We start from the raw sequence: 17846 nt of genomic DNA, 5'->3' as shown, positions 1-17846 counted from the left end.
CTAACTTTTCTGCTCTGAACAATTTCCCAACCACCAGTGTGAGGAGCAGCAGCTCCATTCTCAGATACAAGCTCAGCTTCAACCTGCTTTGTATTAGGATCACAATCAGCAGACAGTTTATCTCCTGAGCAGTCAACAATAGGGGTGTCTACTTGGGGACCCAAATGGTGGAAAACAGAATCCCTGTCTTTGGGAACAGGAGCAGGGTCATGAGCTTGCTGTTTATTTGGAACAAGAGGAGGCGGGGATTTGGTGCAAGTTGAAGTAAGGTGACCAAGGGTTCTACAATGCTTGCAAAAACGTGATAGGGTTTCATAAACAACTTGTTGATGGAGCAGACTGCCATTTGGTAAAGTAACTTTAATGGAGTAAGGCAGGTCAAATAACAAGTTGACTTCCACCAACACCCTGGCATAAGAGAGTCTTGACATAGAAGAGGTAAGCATGTCACTTTGAACGGGTTTACCAAGTACACTGGCGATCTTAGACAGACATTTGAGAGACCAGCACTTGAGTGGGAGGTTGAGAAATTTAACTGAAACTGGAACAATGTGCATTTCAGAGGAAGATAAATCAAAATATTCTAGCATTGCCCTAAGAATGAGAGGCCTGCCATAGACTAGATAAGGACCTCTAGACAAGACATTCAATTTGTCTGCATCATAAGCAAATTTGAAAATCAACCAACCAGATAGTTAAAGATGCCTCATAGTGCCTTGTGGTAGCAATAAGGTTCTACAAGGTTTTAAAGCTAGGAGAGCGACCAACAATATAGCCAACAAGACACATCTTCCAATAGATTGCTTTTGAATATTGCCTACTCCCCTAAAGAAAATGGATGATTTCTGCGGGTTGATGTCCAAACCAGAAGTCTGGCCAAAGAGAGTGAGCTATTGGAGTAGACAATGAACTGGAGAGAAGTCACCACGGGAGAGAAGTAATACATCGTCTGCAAACGCAAGGTGACTGATGCCTTGCACCTCACACTTTGGATGGAAACAAAAGCCTTCCTGCTGGGAGGCAAGCTTAAACATTCTGGAGAAATATTCCATACAGCAGATAAAAAGGTATGGGGACAAGGGATCGCCTTGTCTGACTCCACTCTTCCCCAAGAAAACCCCATGAATATCCCCATAAACTGCAACAGAGAAAGAAGCAGTGGATACACATTCCATAACAAGAAAGACAAAATGAGCTGGAAAGCCAAAGTGTCGAAGAAGGTTTGCTAAGAATTCCCACTGGACAGAGTCAAAGGCTTTTTTAAAATCAACTTTCAGCAAACAACGAGGTGACGAGCGTTTCCTGCCATACTGACGAAGAAGCTCCTAGATAAGATTGATGTTGTCACTCATAAACCTGCCACCTAAAAATGCATTATGCATGGGCTGACAATGTCCTTTAAAGCGTGAGCAAGGCGACTTGCTAAAATCTTTGCAATCACTTTGTAGATAACATTACAACAAGAAATTGGTCTGTAATCAGATGGAGAAGAAACATTTGCTGATTTGGGAACCAAAGCAATAATTGAATGGTTAACCTGTTTGAGGAGTCTACAAGATTGGAAAAAATCCTGAATAGTCGCACATACATCCCCTCCCACAACAGGCCAGGCTTGCTTGTAGAAGGAGGAGGAGTAGCCATCGGGACCTGGGGCTTTGTCATTTCCAATGCTGAAGACTGCTTTTCGTATATCCTCATGAGAAACTGGAGAGAGGAGAAGGCCATGAGAACTAGATGAAAGACATGGACCACAGTGAATAACTACACTATCAAGTGGAATGATGTACTAAGACTGCCATGGCTGCACATAATGGCTGGAATGAAGTTCCTCCGATGATTCTGACCTAGGAGAGCATGGAAGAACTTAGAGCCTTTGTCACTGTGTTTAAGAAAGTTGTATTTTATCTTTTGACTGAAAAACTATTTTTCAGCAAACTTCATAGTAGACAACTTGGATCGAAGAATCCTGTCTTGAGCTAATAAGAGTTGATTATCCATGTCTTGCCACAATACAGATTGATGATGCTCCAACTCAGATTCAAGTCGCAATACTCGTTCTGATATATGACTAAAATGAAGACGATTGAGCTCTTTCAAATGCCCTTTCAGGAGTTTAAGCCTAAGACACAAAATGTACATAGGAGTGCCATATACTGGAGAGAACTAATGAGAAGAGACCACCTCCAAGAATTGATCATGTGAAGCCCATATGTTGTGGAATTTAAAATTTCATCTACCCTGCACAAACGGATCCAGACGAACTTCGGCACGAGAATGGTCAGTAAAGGCACCTGAATTTCCAAAATGAACATGAGTGAGGCGCTATAAATAAGACCATGAAGGGTTGACCACGATGGCGATGGTTCAGTGGTTCTCGCCCTCACGGTTGTCCCTGCTACCAAACCCGATGTAGTTCCCTGTGCACCCGACCCAGACCCTTCCCCCTCGCCTTCATCTCAACCTTGTGAAGTGGGTCTTAGTGCTCTCCATCCTGCATCTGAGTTGGTTGTTGCTTCTGGCTCTAAGTCTTTGGATGAGGTTCTGGTGGAAGATTGCTCTATTGCTTCTGATGAAGAGATCCTGGATGAGGATCAACTGGATTTTAACTTTTCTGATGAAGAGTGTGATGACTCCCCTCAAGCCCCTTCTCTGCTCCCTGTTGAGAAAGTGCCTTCCCCTTCTCCTCTGCCCCCGGCTGAGAAGATACCTCCCCACCTCCGATGAAGAGTGTGATGCCTCTCTCTCCACCTTCTGTCTGTCGAAAGTCTCCACCCTCTATTGTAGCAGGTAACCCTCTCTCCGCTCCTGGTAGTAGCAAATGGCGGGACCTTTTCTTTTCCAATAGATCTACTGTTTCCTATACCAAACTTCAAAACTTCTCACTTAATCATCTCTCCAAAACTTGTGCCATTTCCCCTGAGGACATTCAACCCAAATTTGAAGTTTGGAATTTTTGTGTTGTGGGCTATGTATCTTGAAAAAGCCTTGGCTATAGAGCTCTGAATAGTATTATCTTCAATGTTTGGAAATGTGAGGCCACCCTTACCATCCATGAATCTGGGTGGCTGGTCTACCATTTTAAAATAGAGGAGGCTAAGCTTACGGTTCTTCGTGGAGGACCCTATCTTGTGTATAGACGGCCCCTTATTTTGCGGCCTATGATGAAATTTTGACTTTTCCAGTGAAGAAATGTCAAGGGTCCCTGTTTGGGTAAAGTTTCCAAACCTTCCTCTGTGCTGCTGGTCACCTATTTGTTTATCAAAGATAGCCAGCGTTCTTGGGAAGCCTATTTAGTGTGACCAGCTTACCTCAAATCTTTCCCATATGTCTTATGCACGGGTGTTGGTTGAAATTGATCTTCTTGAGGAACTCCAACACTCAGTTGAGATCTCTTTGCCTGAAGGTCCTACTCTGTACCAAAAGGTTGTCTACGAAACTTTGCCTAAGTATTGTAATTTTTGCCATGTTCTTGGCCATACTCATCTCCTCTGCCCCAAAGCTGCTGCTGCTATCAAAATTGTTCCCTACCATCAACCCAGGCTCAGGCTGTTTAAGCTGATAAAGGGATTGCTTTTAGTAGATTGGGTCCCCAGCCTCCTCTCCAGGTTTTTTCTCCTCTACCATAGGTGCAAGGCCAGTCACAAGACCACGACATACCAGCAGTTTCTAGGGGGTGTCGGGTCATAAGCTGATTATGTTATTACTAATGGTTGGGTTACTGTGGAATCTAGACGTAAATCCAGTAAGCAGGATAAGGGGAAGGAGGTGGTCGTATCTGGGCCCGTATCTGGGCAGTATTTGTTGCCAACTCTCCTGTAACTCCTTCCCCCTTGTTTGCACAGGAGCAGTTCAAACTTCTAGAACTAATCCATTGATGGCAACCCCTTGTGCTAAAGAGGTTCGGGGTTTTTCCCCTTCTCGTACTGAACCATTGGTTGTGCCTCCTTGTGCTGGCGAAGGTCACAATCCCTCTACTCCCAGAACAAACTCTTTGGCAACTAATACTGGTGAGGCTGATATTGCTGGCAAATCTGTGAATGCTCCTATCTTAGATGTGTCTATCCAATGTGGAGTCCGAACTCGTAACCAGAAGCAGCGTGGTCGTAGTGGAAGGGTTTCCCCTTCCCCTGCAAAACTATGATTATATTCAGCTGGAATATCAGGGGACTTAATAATCCCCTGAAGCAACATGAGGTTGTTAGCCTCATGAAGAAGCATAAGATGGATGTGTGTGGGTTGCTTGAAACAAAAATGCTCTCCTCCAGAGTTGCCTCTATGCATAAATTTTGGCCAAGGCACTGGTAGTATTTTTCAAATGCAGATGTTGCACGCACTGCTAGAATTGTGGTTTTTTGGAATCCATTTACAGTTAAGGTTGATTTGCTTGGATCCTCTGCACAGGCTTTACATCTTTCAGAAACCTGTTTGATTTCTCAAATTAGCTTTATGGTTACTTTTGTTTATGGCTTCAATACTATCTCTGCAAGACGATCTCTATGGGAGGATTTAAGGCGCTGTAATTCAAGCTGTCCCTGGATAGTTCTTGGTGATTTTAACTCTATGCTTTCCCCTGCAGATAAACACAATGGTGAGGCTGTCTCTTCCTATGAAATCTCTGATTTTCAAGACTGTTGTTTTGATCTGGGCCTTCATGATGTCAATTTCACTGGCTGCCACTTCAGTTGGACAAACGGCTCTGTTTGGAGCAAACTCGATCGGGTGTTGATCAATCCTTCATGGTCTTCTTTGCAGCGTCTAACTCATGTTCACTTTGGTTCCCCAGGTGCCTTTACAGATCATTCTCCTGCAGTAGTTAGACTGGATCCCTATGTGTAGGGTAGATGAAATTTTAAATTCTTTAATATGTGGGCTGCACATGATCAGTTTCTGGAGGTGGTCTCTTCTGGTTGGTCCTCTCCTGTATATGGTACTCCCATGTATATTTTTTACCGTAGGCTTATGCTCTTGAAGGGGCCTTTAAAGGAGCTCAATCGCCTTCATTTCAGTCACATTTCATAAAGTGTTTCTCGGCTTGAGTCTCAGTTGGGGCAACTTCAATCTGCATTCCAGCACGACAGGGATAACCAACTTTTGTTTGAATAGGACATGCTTCTACGATCCAAACTATCTTCTTTGAAGTTTGCGGAAAAACAGTTCTTCAGTCAAAAAATAAAATGCAAGTTTCTCAAGGACAGTGACAGAGGCTCTAAGTTCTTCCATGCTCTCATGGGGCAGAACCATCGCAAGAACTTCATTCCAACTATTATGTGCAGTAACGACAGACTTAGCAGTTCTCTTTAGGAAGTGGGTGATGAATTTGTGGCTTATTACCAACAGTTGCTAGGCACTTCCAAGACCATTGTTCCCCTTGACAGTGCAGTTATTCAGTGTGGCCCGTGTCTTCCACCTAGCTCTCATGGCTTTCTCCTCTCCCCGGTCTCTCATGAGGATATTCATCAGGTAGTTTTTAGCATTGAGAATGAGAAGGCCCCAGACCCTGATGGCTACTCCTCCTTCTTCAAGCAAGCTTGGTCTGTTGTGGGCGGGGATTTTTATGCGGCTGTTCAGGACTTCTTTCACTCTGGCAAACTACTTAAGCAGGTTAGCCACTCCATCATTGCTTTGGTCCCCAAATCAGAGAATGTCTCTTCTCCATCTGATTTCAGGCCTATTTCCTGTTGTAATGTTATTTATAAAGTGATTGCCAAGATTTTAGCTAGTCGGCTTGCCCAAGCCTTACAGGACATTGTCAGCCCCATGCAGAATGCTTTCTTAGGTGGCAGGAATATGAGCGACAACATTAATCTTGTTCAGGAGCTTCTTCGCCAGTATGGTAGGAAGAGCACGTCCCCCCGATGCTTGCTGAAAGTTGATTTTAAAAAAGCCTTTGACTCTGTCCAATGGGAATTTCTTGAACGCCTTTTTCGCTACCTTGACTTTCCAGCTAAATTTCTCCTTCTTGTTATGCAATGTGTTTCCTCTGCCTCCTACTCTGTTGCAGTTAATGGTGATATCCATGGGTTTTTTTCGGGAAACAGTGGTGTTCGATAAGGAGACCCCTTGTCCCCGTACCTTTTCATATGTTGTATGAAATACTTCTCCAGAATACTCACGCTTGTTTCCCAACAGGAGGGCTTTCGGTTTCATCCTAAATGTGCAGTACAAGGTATCACTCACCTTGCTTTTGCAGATGATGTTTTACTTCTCTCTCATGGTGACCCCTTTTCAGTTCATTGTATCCTTCAACAGCTCACTCTCTTTGGCTAGACTTGAGTTTGGACATTAATCCGCAGAAATCATTCATTTTCTTTGGGGGAGTGGGCTCTATTCACAAGCATTCTATTCTCACAACTTCTGGCTTCAGAGAAGGGCAATTTCCTTTCACATATCTTGGGGTTCCTCTGAGTCCTCATAGGCTGCTAGCTATCAAGTTTTCGCCGCTTCTGCAGGATTTGCAATCGTCAGTCCAAGGATGGATTGGCAAACATCTTTTGTATGCAGGGCGTTTGGAGCTCCTCCGGTCTGTTCTATTTGGGAAAGTCCAGTTTTGGCTAAATATTTTCCCTATCCCTGCAACTGTGATGAGGAACATTATAAGCATTTGCAGAAACTTTCTATGGACCGGGGATGTCCGTAGAAGCACCTCAACTCTAGTTGCTTGGAAGACTGTTTGCATGCCTAAAGCAGAGGGTGGGCTGGGTTTATTTGATCTTTGTGCCCATAATAGAAGTTTTCTTGGCAAGCAACTATGGCATATACATCTTAAAACAGACTCAGTTTGGATTCGCTGGATCCACCATTTCTACTTGAGCAGTGGCACCATTTGGACTGTCCAATCGCGTCCTTCCTCTTCCCCGCTGTGGAAAGCAATTGTTTCTGTTAGGGACCTCATCTTTCAGCATTGTGGGGACTCAGAAGTGGAGAGCATCTCTTTGATGAATAGGTGGTCTACTGCCGCTGGTCCCTTTCTAGCCCACGCATATGATTTCTTCTGACCGGTTGGTTCAGTAGTTTCGTGGGGTCGAGTTGTCTGCGAGCCGTGGTCTTTGCCTAAATACAGCTTCATACTATGGCTGGCTGTCATGGGCAAACTCCGCACTCGTGACAGGTTGAGGTTCATTCCTATTGATCCCGCTTGTGTTTTCTGTCGGTGTGAGGAAGAGACCTATGGTCATCTGTTCTTTGCTTGTAATTGGACGAGTCGTTTGTGGGATAAGATAAAATCTTGGCTTCGTATTGGCAGGAGGATGCTGACTTTGCATAGTGCACTTTGTGGGTTACACTCCAAGAGATGCAATATGGTGTCTCGAATGAGAAGAGTCTTTCTGGCCATTACGGTGTATCTTATCTAGGAAGAAAGAAACAAACAGGTTTTTGAACAAGAACCATAGACCATAAACCACATAAACAAAACTAATTCTACCAGGAGGTGTAGCCCTTCCAAGTACCATCAGCCAACATGTAATAGAGAGTGATCCCTCTCATGGAAGTGGAAGATGGTGTAGAACAAGACTTAGAATCTTCTGAAGAATGTATTAACAGCTCTGGAATTGCCATCGAAAATCCTTCTGTTTCGCTCCTCCCAGATTAAGTAAACCACAATGCCCAACGAAACCCTTCTCATACGAGCTGCCATGTTTCTCTTCTTGGGGTGCAACCAACGGAGAGCACTAGAAAGGGAATTCATATTCCTGGTTATCCGCAACCAGGCTTTGATCATAGTCCACAATTGACATGGCCAAGCACAAAGAAAGAATAAGTGCCTGTGAGATTCTTCCTCCTGCCTACAAAATACACAGGTGGGATCAATATGGATCAATAGTGATCCCGAGTGCCGAGTTTGCCCAAAGTAGCCAACCATAGAATGAAACTATACTTAGGTAAGGACCACTGCTCCCAAACCACCCTATGCCATAGACTGAGAGCTCTTTTTTTTTTTTTTGATCAAATGCAAGAATATATTAAGATCAAAAGTAACCAAGCCACAAAAGCAGCAAAAACAAATTATATACAGATAGGAGGGTAACAGATACCCTAAACCAAAAAAGGGGGAACAAGCTCCCTAGAAAATAACTTTAATAAAACAACCCTAAGGCCAACAGCAGCCACACGTAGTATTATAAAGAGAACCCAAAATTGCTCACTTCCAGCTAAGAGAACTGCAACAAGACAATGATAATCACGTAGAGAAACATGCAGAAACCATGCAGGCTATGAAGAGACCAAACCATACCAAGCCAAGCCATGCAGACCCACAAGCCATCTTCCACCAGCCGAGAGTAGAAGACAGCAGCTCATGCACATAGGGACGAAGGGACCACGCTGAATCAACTCAAACCATGCAGATACCATGTAGAGACTTAGCTCACGTAAACACCATTCAGCCATAGGCAAAGAACCAACAGCAAACCATGAGCTCTTCCATGCAGGGACGTGGAAATCATCAGCCAGAGCCACAAAAATCCAAGCAAGAGAGCACACTACCAGCCAAGAGAGTTGTAAGTCTTCATTAAATATCACGTAGAAACCATGCATGCCATGCATATAACCGAACCATATAACCAAAACCATTCCAAACCAAGCAGACCCAATGGCCATCTTCCACCAAGCTTCAGGATAGCTTTATACTAACACTGGCAGCAGATGATGAAGACTAGCCAGCAAACCAGCAAACCAGTATACCAGCATAGGACAAGAAGGAAGTAAACCAGCAATATCAACAAAGAATAGCAGACAAAGAAAACTACCACCCACGCAGGGCTAAGGGAGACCAACAACAACATTGGTTATTCTAGAAACCTAATCCATGAAGAGGTGTCTAATTTAACCAATACATAAAATTATATACAAATAGAAACCTCCAGACTAGCTGATGAATTGCAAGAAACCAAACCAGCAGAAACCAAAACTGTACTGCCCGAAGCTTCAGTTTGCAACATTGTATGCCAAGTGATTGTTGTCATGAAAATACAAGACAATATAGAATAGAATCTGAAATTTTTGAAATAGAACATCAATAGATTTTAAGTAGCCATATTAAGCAGCCGAGAAAAATATTCCATGCACATGATAAAAAGATAGGGAGATAATGGATCTCCTTGCCGAACACCACATTTACCAGCAAAGAACCCAAAACAAGTCACCATTAACTGCCACTAAGAAGGATGTTGTTTCAACAGACATCATAACAAGATGGACAAAATGATTTGAGAACCCAAATAGTTTCATCAGTTGCTTAAGAAAAGGCCACTAGATAGAATCAAATGCCTTCCTGAAATCAATTTTAATGATACATCGTGGTGAGGCTCTTTTGCTGCCATAATGCCTAAGGAGCTCCTGCATGAGGTTGATGTTGTCTGCCATATTTCTACCTCCAAGAAACGCATTTTAAGCAGGATTAATTATCTCATGAAGAACTTAGCCATTCTACCTGCCAGGATTTTAGAGATAACTTTATAAATAACATTGCAGCAGGATATTGGCCTGAAGTCAGCAGCAAAGGTGACATTATCAGACTTGGGCATAAGAGCTATTACTGAGTGATTTACTTGCTTCAAGAGTCGGCCAGAAACAAAAAAATCACGTATAGCAGCACATAAATCATTGCCAACCATGTCCCAAGCTGTTTTGAAAAAAAGGGACGAGTAACCATCAGGGCCAGGGGCCTTGTCATTACCAATACTGAAAAGGGCTTCCTTAATTGAATCATTAGACACCGGAGCTAGAAGAAAAGAATGGGATCCTGCATTAATACAGGGACCACTGAGAGCCACCTTTACATCAATGGAAGTAGTATGTTTTGAGGTTCCAAGAAGCTCGCTCCGATAGTATCTGATAAATTCTTCTCCAACTTCTGATATCGATGTAGTGAGCATACCATCAGGACGTTGAATAGTTGAAATGTAGTTTCTCTTGTGAGTATGATTCATTAAAGAATGGAAGAAATGGGTGCCCTTATCACTTTCCTTAAAGAAAGTATTTTTGAGTTTCTGACTGAAGAACATCTTCTCTGTAGACTTAAGATTAATGAGAGTCAATCTGAGCAGCTTATCTTGTGTCAAGAGTTGGTTGTTATCTCTATCCATCTGTAAGAGAGTTTGATGGCGATCCAAATCTGCTTCAGCTCTAGCCACCCTTTCCGAGATATGACTGTAGTGAAGTTTATTAAGCTCCCTTAGATGTTTTTTTAATAATTTGAGCCTTTTATAGAGAATAAACATTCGGGATCCAGACACCTCAGTTTCTCAATTGTTAGTAATCAACTCCATAAAGTTAGAATGAGCTGCCCACATGTTGAAGAATTTAAGGTTCCGCTTGCCTGGCAGAGGTCTCAACCCTATCTTGATTGAAGTTGGAGAATGATCTGAGAAAGCCCCAAGAGTGCAGAAATGAACATGAGTCTGCATCTGTGAGCTGAACCATAAGGGATTCACCATAACTCTATCAATCTTGCTCCACACACTGCCATTGGACCAGGTGAAGTGACAACCAGTAGCATTCAAATCAGCAAGCCCAAGGTCAGCACAGCACTCCCTAAAATCAGGGACTTCATAGCTAGAGACAGGTTCACCATTATGTTTGTCATGTTTGTCATCCTGGGATAAAATAGAGTTAAAGTCACCAAGAACAATCCATGGTGAGGAAGGACACCACCTCTTTAGATCTTCCCAGAGAGCTCTCCTAGCTGAAATAATGTTATAACCATAGACAAACGTGGCAGTAAAACAATATCGAGTCACCATATTATTAATGACTACATGAATACCTTGGGCAGATAAATTAATAACCTCAATACTAATAGTGGAAGGATTCCACAATAAAACAATTCTCGCAGTATTGGCAATCTCAGCATTACTTACAAACTTCCAATTCTTTAGCAGAAATTTCTGCATAAAGGCAACCTTGGAAGAAGACAACTTCATCTCTAAAAGACCACAGACATCTATTTTATTTCTCTTCATGAGGCTGGCAACCTCATGCTGTTTCAGAGGGCTATTAAGCCCTCTGACATTTCAACAATATAATAAACATGGGGTAGGAAGAGTAGTGGGAGGCTCCCCACCACTTCCAGATGGTCTGCTAGTATTTGCTTGAACTGAACTCTTAGTGTGCATACTCATGGAACTTCCATTGCTTGCCCTAGTATTACGGCCATCAACAGACACTACAATTCCTTGCCCTTATAGGAGGCTAGCTGGTTCTCAACCCTGTTGCTCCCTATAACCGGCCCTCTAGCTTGAGGCCTTTGCTTTTTGTTGTTATTTTTCCTGCTTTTGATAGTTTCCCACCCATCAACAGAAACTTCAGCTAGCATTGGATTAAGAGTATGCTCCTCAACCATCTTTCCCTCTCGTGTAGGCTCCAGAGGAGTTTCCATAACAGAGGCTTCTTTTCCACGGGTAGCATTGCCCACATGATCCATCTTGTATTTTTCAACATTAGCAGGTGCCTTGGAGCAAGCTGAAGTTGTGTGCCTAAGGACTCGACAGTGTTTACAGAATTTTGGAAGGGTTTCATATACAACCTTTTGCACCAAATCTACTATGTTGGGTAGAGTAATATTAATTGAAGGAGGAAGATCAACCATCAAATCCAGCTCAATTAAAACTCTAGCATAAGAAAGTCTAGATCTGATAGAAGTCAGCATATCACTCTGAAGAGGCTTACCAATTACACTAGCTATTTTAGATAAGCATGTGGCGGACCAACATCTGAGGGGAAGATTTGGAAATTTAACCCAAACCGACACTGTAGTCATTTCACTGGAGGCAAAATCAAAATATTCCGGCGTGGATTTCAAAACCAAAGGTCTCCCGTAAACCAGGTAAGAACCACCACTGAGGACGGAGAGCTTGTCTTCTTCATTGTTAAATTTGTAAATCAACCACCCAGACTCATGAATAGTTAAGGAGGCATTACATTTCTAGGTGGAACTAGCAAGACTTTGTAAAGCTTTAAATCCAGGGAATTGTCCAACAACATACCCCACAATACATAATTTGTAAAAATCACATTGGTTATCTAGGTCATCATCAAAGAGGGAGCAACGCTTATCTTTACTAATATCAGTGAAATGAACAAGCTTGGGGCAACTTACAGTGCTTCGGTTTGATGAGAAAATGTCTCTCAATTGTCCATTAGCAGGTTCTGTAGACTGACCAGGACTAGGAAGAGGAGAGATGACAGGGGAGGATCCACCCACCAAAACTCCATCTTTCAAAGTACCAGCATCAAATCCATCTGCAACAGAGACACCTTACTGTTCTGAAGACACATTGAACTCTGAAACCCCCTCAACAGTGAGGATGCATTTGTTCGGGGTACCACCACCAGTGAGGGTGTGCAGATCCGGGGTGTTGGCCTGAGGAACAACATTAGGAAGGGAAGCCAAAGGCTCATCTAGAGCTATTATAGCGTTGTCACGTTCAGGAATAGGGCTATAATCATGTAGAAGATCTTTACCATTTGAAGAACTGGTCTTCGATCGCTTTTTGTTTTTGGCCATTTATGAGTAGAGACAGACGGGAAAAGAAAAATGGAGGCGAGAAGAAGGAACAGTGTCACAAGGAGAATCTCAGAAAACAGAGAAAGCCACCGTGAGGGAAAAAATCTTCAAGAAGAAGGAGAGCATCTCTCTCTAGTTTCTCTTCGACTGAGAGCTATTTTTTTAATCAAATGTAAGAATATATTAAGATCAAAAGTAACCAAGCCATAAAAGCAGCAAAAATAAATTATATACAGATAGGAGGGTAACAGATACCCTAAACCAAAAAAGGGGGAACAAGCTCCCTAGAAAATAACTTTAATAAAACAACCCCATGGGTGGTGGTGCATGGTCGTTCTTAGTTGGTGGAACGATTTGTCTGGTTAATTTCGTTAACGAACGAGACCTCAACCTGCTAACTAGCTATGCTGAGGTGACCCTCCGCAGCCAGCTTCTTAGAGGGACTATGGCCTTCCAGGCCAAGGAAGTTTGAGGTAATAACAGGTCTATGATGCCCTTAGATGTTCTGGGCCGCACGCGCGCTACACTGATGTATTCAACGAGTCTATAGCCTTGGCCGACAAGCCCGGGTAATCTTTGAAATTTCATCGTGATGGGGATAAATCATTGCAATTGTTGGTCTTCAATGAGGAATTCCTAGTAAGCGCGAGTCATTAGCTCGCGTTGACTACGTCCCTGCCCTTTGTACACACCGCCCGTCGCTCCTACGGATTGAATGGTCCGGTGAAGTGTTCGGATCGCGGTGACGTGAGCAGTTCGCCGCCGGTGACGTCACGAGAAGTCCACTGAACCTTATCATTTAGAGGAAGGAGAAGTCGTAACAAGGTTTCCGTAGGTGAACCTGCGGAAGGATCATTGTCGAAACATGCCTAGCAGCACGACCCGCGAACCTGTGGCAAGACATGCTGGGCTCGGGGGGCACCCACCCCCCGCGTCCTCACGGGCCGTGGAGGGATGCATCTACGCTCTGCGCGGCTCACAAACAAACCCCAGCGCGAGAAGTGCCAAGGAAATTGAGTACTAGGAGCACGCCTCCGTAGCCTCGACGTTGGGGGCGCGCCTTCTTCTGGTGATAATCTAAACGACTCTCGGCAACGGATATCTTGGCTCTCACATCGATGAAGAACGTAGCGAAATGCGATACTTGGTGTGAATTGCAGAATCCCGTGAACCATTGAGTCTTCGAACGCTAGTTGCGCCCGAGTCCTCTTGGTCGAGGGCACGTCTGCCTGGGTGTCACGCATCGTCGCCCCCACTCCCCTCGGCTCATGAGGGCGGGGCCGGATACTGGTCTCCCGCTCGCTTCTCCTCGCGGTTGGCCCAAAATCAAGTCCTCAGCTTTCTAGGATGCACCACGAGACGCTATCTGCGAGTCGGGTTGTTTGGGAATGCAGCCCCAATCGGGCGGTAAATTCCGTGCAAGGCTAAATACGGGCGAGAGACCGATAGAAAACAAGTACCGCGAGGGAAAGATAAAAAGGACTTTGAAAAGAGAGTCAAAGAGTGCTTGAAATTGTGGGAAGGGAAGTGGATGGGGGCCAGCGATGCGCCCCGGTCGGAAGTGGAACGGTTACGGCCGGTCCGCCGATCGGCTCGGGGCGTGGACCGATGCGGATCGTGGTGGCGGCCCAAGCCCAGGCCTTTGAAACGCCCGCGGAGACGCTATCGTTGCGATCGTGGACCTTCGTGTCAGAAAAGTTACCACAGGGATAACTGGCTTGTGGCAGCCAAGCGTTCATAGGGACGTTGCTTTTTGATCTTTCGATGTCGGCTCTTCCTATTATTGTGAAGCAGAATTCACCAAGTGTTGGTTTGTTCACCCACCAATAGGGAATGTGAGCTGGGTTTAGACCATCATGAGACATGTTAGTCTTACCCTACTGATGACAATGTCGTAATAGTAATCCAACCTAGTATGAGAGGAACCGTTGATTCGCACAATTAGTCATCGCGCTTGGTTGAAAAGCCAGTGGCGCGAAGCTACCGTGCGTTGGATTATGACTGAATGCCTCTAAGTCAGAATCCAAGCTAGATGCGACGTGTGCGCCCGCCATCCGATTGCCGACCTGCAGTAGGGGCCTCTTGGCCCTGGAGGCACGTGCCATTGGCCAAGCCCTCGCGGTGAAAGAGTCGCGCGGGTCGCCTTGAAGTACAATTCCCACCGAGCGGCGGGTAGAATCCTTTGCAGAGGACTCAAATACGGGACGGGGTATTGGAACTGGCAGAGTGGCATTGCTGCCACGATCCACTAAGATTCAGCCCCATGTCGCTCCGATTCGCCCCCCCCGAGTCCCTCTAGGGGCACGACGTCGTGGAGGCTGGGACGTGATCGGGCAGTGTTCTCGAGATCTCGGGACTAGACAGTCCAAGGCTTGACGAAGAAGACTGTTGGTCTGGACATTGGGGCAATGGCAGCCATGCCACCAGTGCGAAAAATTGGCAGCGCAGATTTGTGCCGTTGTGGGATCGTCGGGGGAAAATCGACAGCGCAGATTTTTTGACGAACATGGGCTGGACGCTGGATTGGCCAGGCCAGGCAGGAAAATTCATCAGGGGGTAGGCTGACGAAAATAGGGGCTGTCGCGGACAATGGCAGCCTACACGCAGATACGATTTCGGCAGCGCGTAACGGCTTGTGCAAGCCATGGGTTCGACTTGGCACGATCTGAAACTTGGACGAGGGACTGTCGAGGCTGGACGAGCCAGCGCGACGGCCTGCCGTGCCCCGTAAAGTGGGCCTGCCGCGGAGACAGCCCTTACGAGCTCGACAGCGCAGGCCAGCGTCCCCGACGCGCGCTGCGCTCGCACGGTTACAAGGCTGGGAGGAAATGGAGGAGGGTTCCGAGGGCTTCCCCAGCCTAGAAAATTCCTGGGATTTTTTCAAAAATCAACCGACCCGCATGAAGGCTAAACGTGGAAAGTTGCACGAAAAATAATTTTTAAATTATTTTTTAGAGGGGGGTGACAGCTGGGACGTAGTAGTGTCTACTCCTGCCAGAGCTGAAAATCCACCTTTTGCTCTTCAAGGGGCCTCTCGGTTCGGCCACTAGGGCGGCGCCCCAGCAGCGCCCTGAAAGATTGTGCGCGCGCCCGTGCGCCTGCACTAAGCGGTGGGGCGCTGGGCTCTAGGGCCTGAGGGCCTGGACCCTTCGATACTTACTCTCGTGGTTGTGGTTTGCTCGTCGGGATTGTTGTCGCGTGTACGCAGAGTCGCATGAGCAGTAATCGGGCTGTTTGTGTTGGCAAGCTCCGTGCTGGTGCACCGAATTGTCGACCCGCTGCCCCCATCACTCTTAGCCCAAGGCCCTAGGTGCCTTGCGGCGAGGCGGGGTTCCTGTGCTGCGTACCTACTTCGGTGAAATTCGAATGTGAAGCTGTCCCTCTCCGTCGTGTGCCTCCCCGGGGGTACGGGGCGAACCTAGCAGCGACGCCCGTGTTCTAGTCGAGCGGTCTCCCGCTGAACTGGCCCACGCGTGATCGCTCGTGCTTTAGGATGCAGAATGCGATGCTGGTGCGGGGGCCTCCGCCCTGTTCGAGCCGCTCGTGCTCGATAAGAATGACTTCCTTGCCCGTCTCGGCCCCTCGTCTCATCGGCGTCGGGGATTGTGCGGGTCGTGGTGTCGCCAAGGAATGCTACCTGGTTGATCTTGCCAGTAGTCATATGCTTGTCTCAAAGATTAAGCCATGCATGTGTAAGTATGAACTAATTCAGACTGTGAAACTGCGAATGGCTCATTAAGACGACCAGTCACAATTGAAGAAGAGATGAGCATGAGATTCATCAGCATTCTGACAAAGAGGGCATATAGGATCAGAGGAGAGAAACTGAAGACGATCACTTGTTCGCAGTTTGCCCAACATTGCCAGCCACAGGGAGAAGCTGTGTCTTGAAAGAGACCATTGCTTCCAAACTACACTAGCCCACTGGACATGATCAGCTTTATATCTGAAGAAATCATATGCACTGGCTGTAAAAGGACTCAAACCAGAGTGCCAGCTTGAGAGTAACTGTTGCACTGGAGCAACCCCACCACAAAGATCAATCATTCTGTTATGAAGGGAGAAGATTGACTTCCATAGAGGAGAGTCGGTTTTCTTTGCATCCAAGGACCAGATGGAGTCATGTGAAATGTAGTAATGATCTACCCATCGAATCCAGAGGGAATCAGACTTCAAGTGAATATTCCAGAGATGCTTGGCAAAGAAACTGTCATTTCTAGCTTTGATGTCAAGAACCGCCAGACCCCCTTCATCTTTTGGCAAACACACCTGCTTCCAAGCAACAAGGACAGATTTGCTTCTAAGCACATCCCTGGTCCATAGAAAATTCCTACACAAACTGGTAATCTTGTTGATAACAACAGCTGGAATAGGGAAGATACTAATCCAAAACTGCACCATGCCATGCAGGATCAATTTTATTAACTCCAGCCGACCAGTATACGAGAGATGCTTTCCCATCCAACTCTGAGTAGCCGATTCTAACTTGTGAATGAGGGGAGAGAATTGACTGGCGAGAAGCCTGTGAGGGTTGAGAATCAACATTAATGCAGGCGCCACTTTGAACTACCTCAGCTCGCAGTGGAATGGTGTGCTTGGAAGTCCCAGGAGCTCTTTATAGTAAGAGACAAACACTCTACCAACCTCTTCAACCGAAGAAGTGAGCATACCATCACTTCAAACAATAGCAGGAATGTGGTGCCTTCTGTGGCGCTGGCTCATCAAGGAGTGAAAGAATCTAGTTCCCTTGTCACAGTCTTTAAAGAAAGCACACTTCAACTTTTGGCCAAAGAACATCTTTTCAGCTGATTTGAGATTAACAAGGTTCAGCCTCTGTTGCTTTTCAAGTGTTAGGAGATGACCATTATCACTGTCATTCTGTAGAAGAAGCTGAGTATCATCCAGGTCTTTCCCTGCTCTAGCTACCCTCTCCAAAATATGACTAAAATGAAGATTGTTCAGAGTCTTCAGTCCGCCCTTTAACTGCTTGAGCTTTTTACAGAGGATATACATATGCGACCCATAGATATCCAAGGACCAATGTTGAGAGATGGTTTCCAAGAACTGAGGATGAGCAGCCCACATGTTGAAAAATTTTAAATTCCTTTTGCCACGAAATTCCTGAAATCAGAGAATGGTTTGAAAAAGCTCTTGGGGTACCAAAGTGGACATGGGCCATTTGCTGCAAAGTGAACCAGTGAGTGTTTACCATAACTCTATCAATCTTTGTCTAGATTGTGTCGTTTGTCCATGTAAAGTGAGAACCCGTTGAGTTCAAGTCTGCTATCCCGAGATCAGAACAACACTCCTTGAAGTCTGAAGTTTCATAGGTAGAAAATGG

At 45.4% G+C, this 17846-nt stretch overlaps 2 protein-coding genes and 1 non-coding gene across 3 annotated transcripts; 2 read left to right on the top strand and 1 right to left on the bottom strand.

The window, feature by feature from the left end:
• Window positions 1–7670: 7670 nt before the first annotated feature.
• LOC112324175 (uncharacterized) lies at window positions 7671–12505 on the bottom strand. The gene is made up of 9 exons (XM_024585824.2): window positions 12325–12505; window positions 12098–12240; window positions 11169–11893; window positions 10766–11004; window positions 10291–10684; window positions 9431–10134; window positions 8253–8480; window positions 8089–8159; window positions 7671–7784 (listed from the first exon to the last, which is right to left on the bottom strand). Exons 1-9 carry the CDS (start codon window positions 12503–12505, stop codon window positions 7671–7673), a joined length of 2799 nt encoding a protein of 932 aa, XP_024441592.2.
• A 1083-nt stretch (window positions 12506–13588) lies between these two features.
• LOC112324226 (5.8S ribosomal RNA) lies at window positions 13589–13744 on the top strand. The gene has a single exon (XR_002977969.2). It is a non-coding gene; the product is annotated as a 5.8S ribosomal RNA (ribosomal RNA).
• A 305-nt stretch (window positions 13745–14049) lies between these two features.
• LOC112324174 (uncharacterized) lies at window positions 14050–14570 on the top strand. Its single transcript, XM_052447012.1, has one exon. The coding sequence runs from the start codon at window positions 14050–14052 to the stop codon at window positions 14149–14151; it is 102 nt and encodes a 33-aa protein (XP_052302972.1). The 3' UTR covers window positions 14152–14570.
• The last annotated feature ends 3276 nt before the right edge of the window (window positions 14571–17846 follow it).

This window comes from Populus trichocarpa, chromosome 14 (genome assembly GCF_000002775.5).
Source record: "Populus trichocarpa isolate Nisqually-1 chromosome 14, P.trichocarpa_v4.1, whole genome shotgun sequence".
In the NCBI taxonomy this organism is placed as follows: Eukaryota; Viridiplantae; Streptophyta; class Magnoliopsida; order Malpighiales; family Salicaceae; genus Populus; species Populus trichocarpa.
This window is presented reverse-complemented; position numbering and strand designations above follow the sequence as displayed.

Bases quoted from the DNA above. Each gene is read 5' to 3' on its own strand.
- LOC112324175 (XM_024585824.2), bottom strand. From the start codon at position 12,505: ATGGCCAAAAACAAAAAGCGATCGAAGACCAGTTCTTCAAATGGTAAA. The intron at 11,894-12,097 runs GTAAGTTGCCCC...ACTATTCATGAG, and splicing joins TCTCATCAAACCGAAGCACT to TCTGGGTGGTTGATTTACAA. The intron at 10,685-10,765 runs GTATTCATGTAG...ACATTATTTCAG, and splicing joins TATTAATTTATCTGCCCAAG to CTAGGAGAGCTCTCTGGGAA.
- LOC112324174 (XM_052447012.1), top strand. From the start codon at position 14,050: ATGCGCCCCGGTCGGAAGTGGAACGGTTACGGCCGGTCCGCCGATCGG.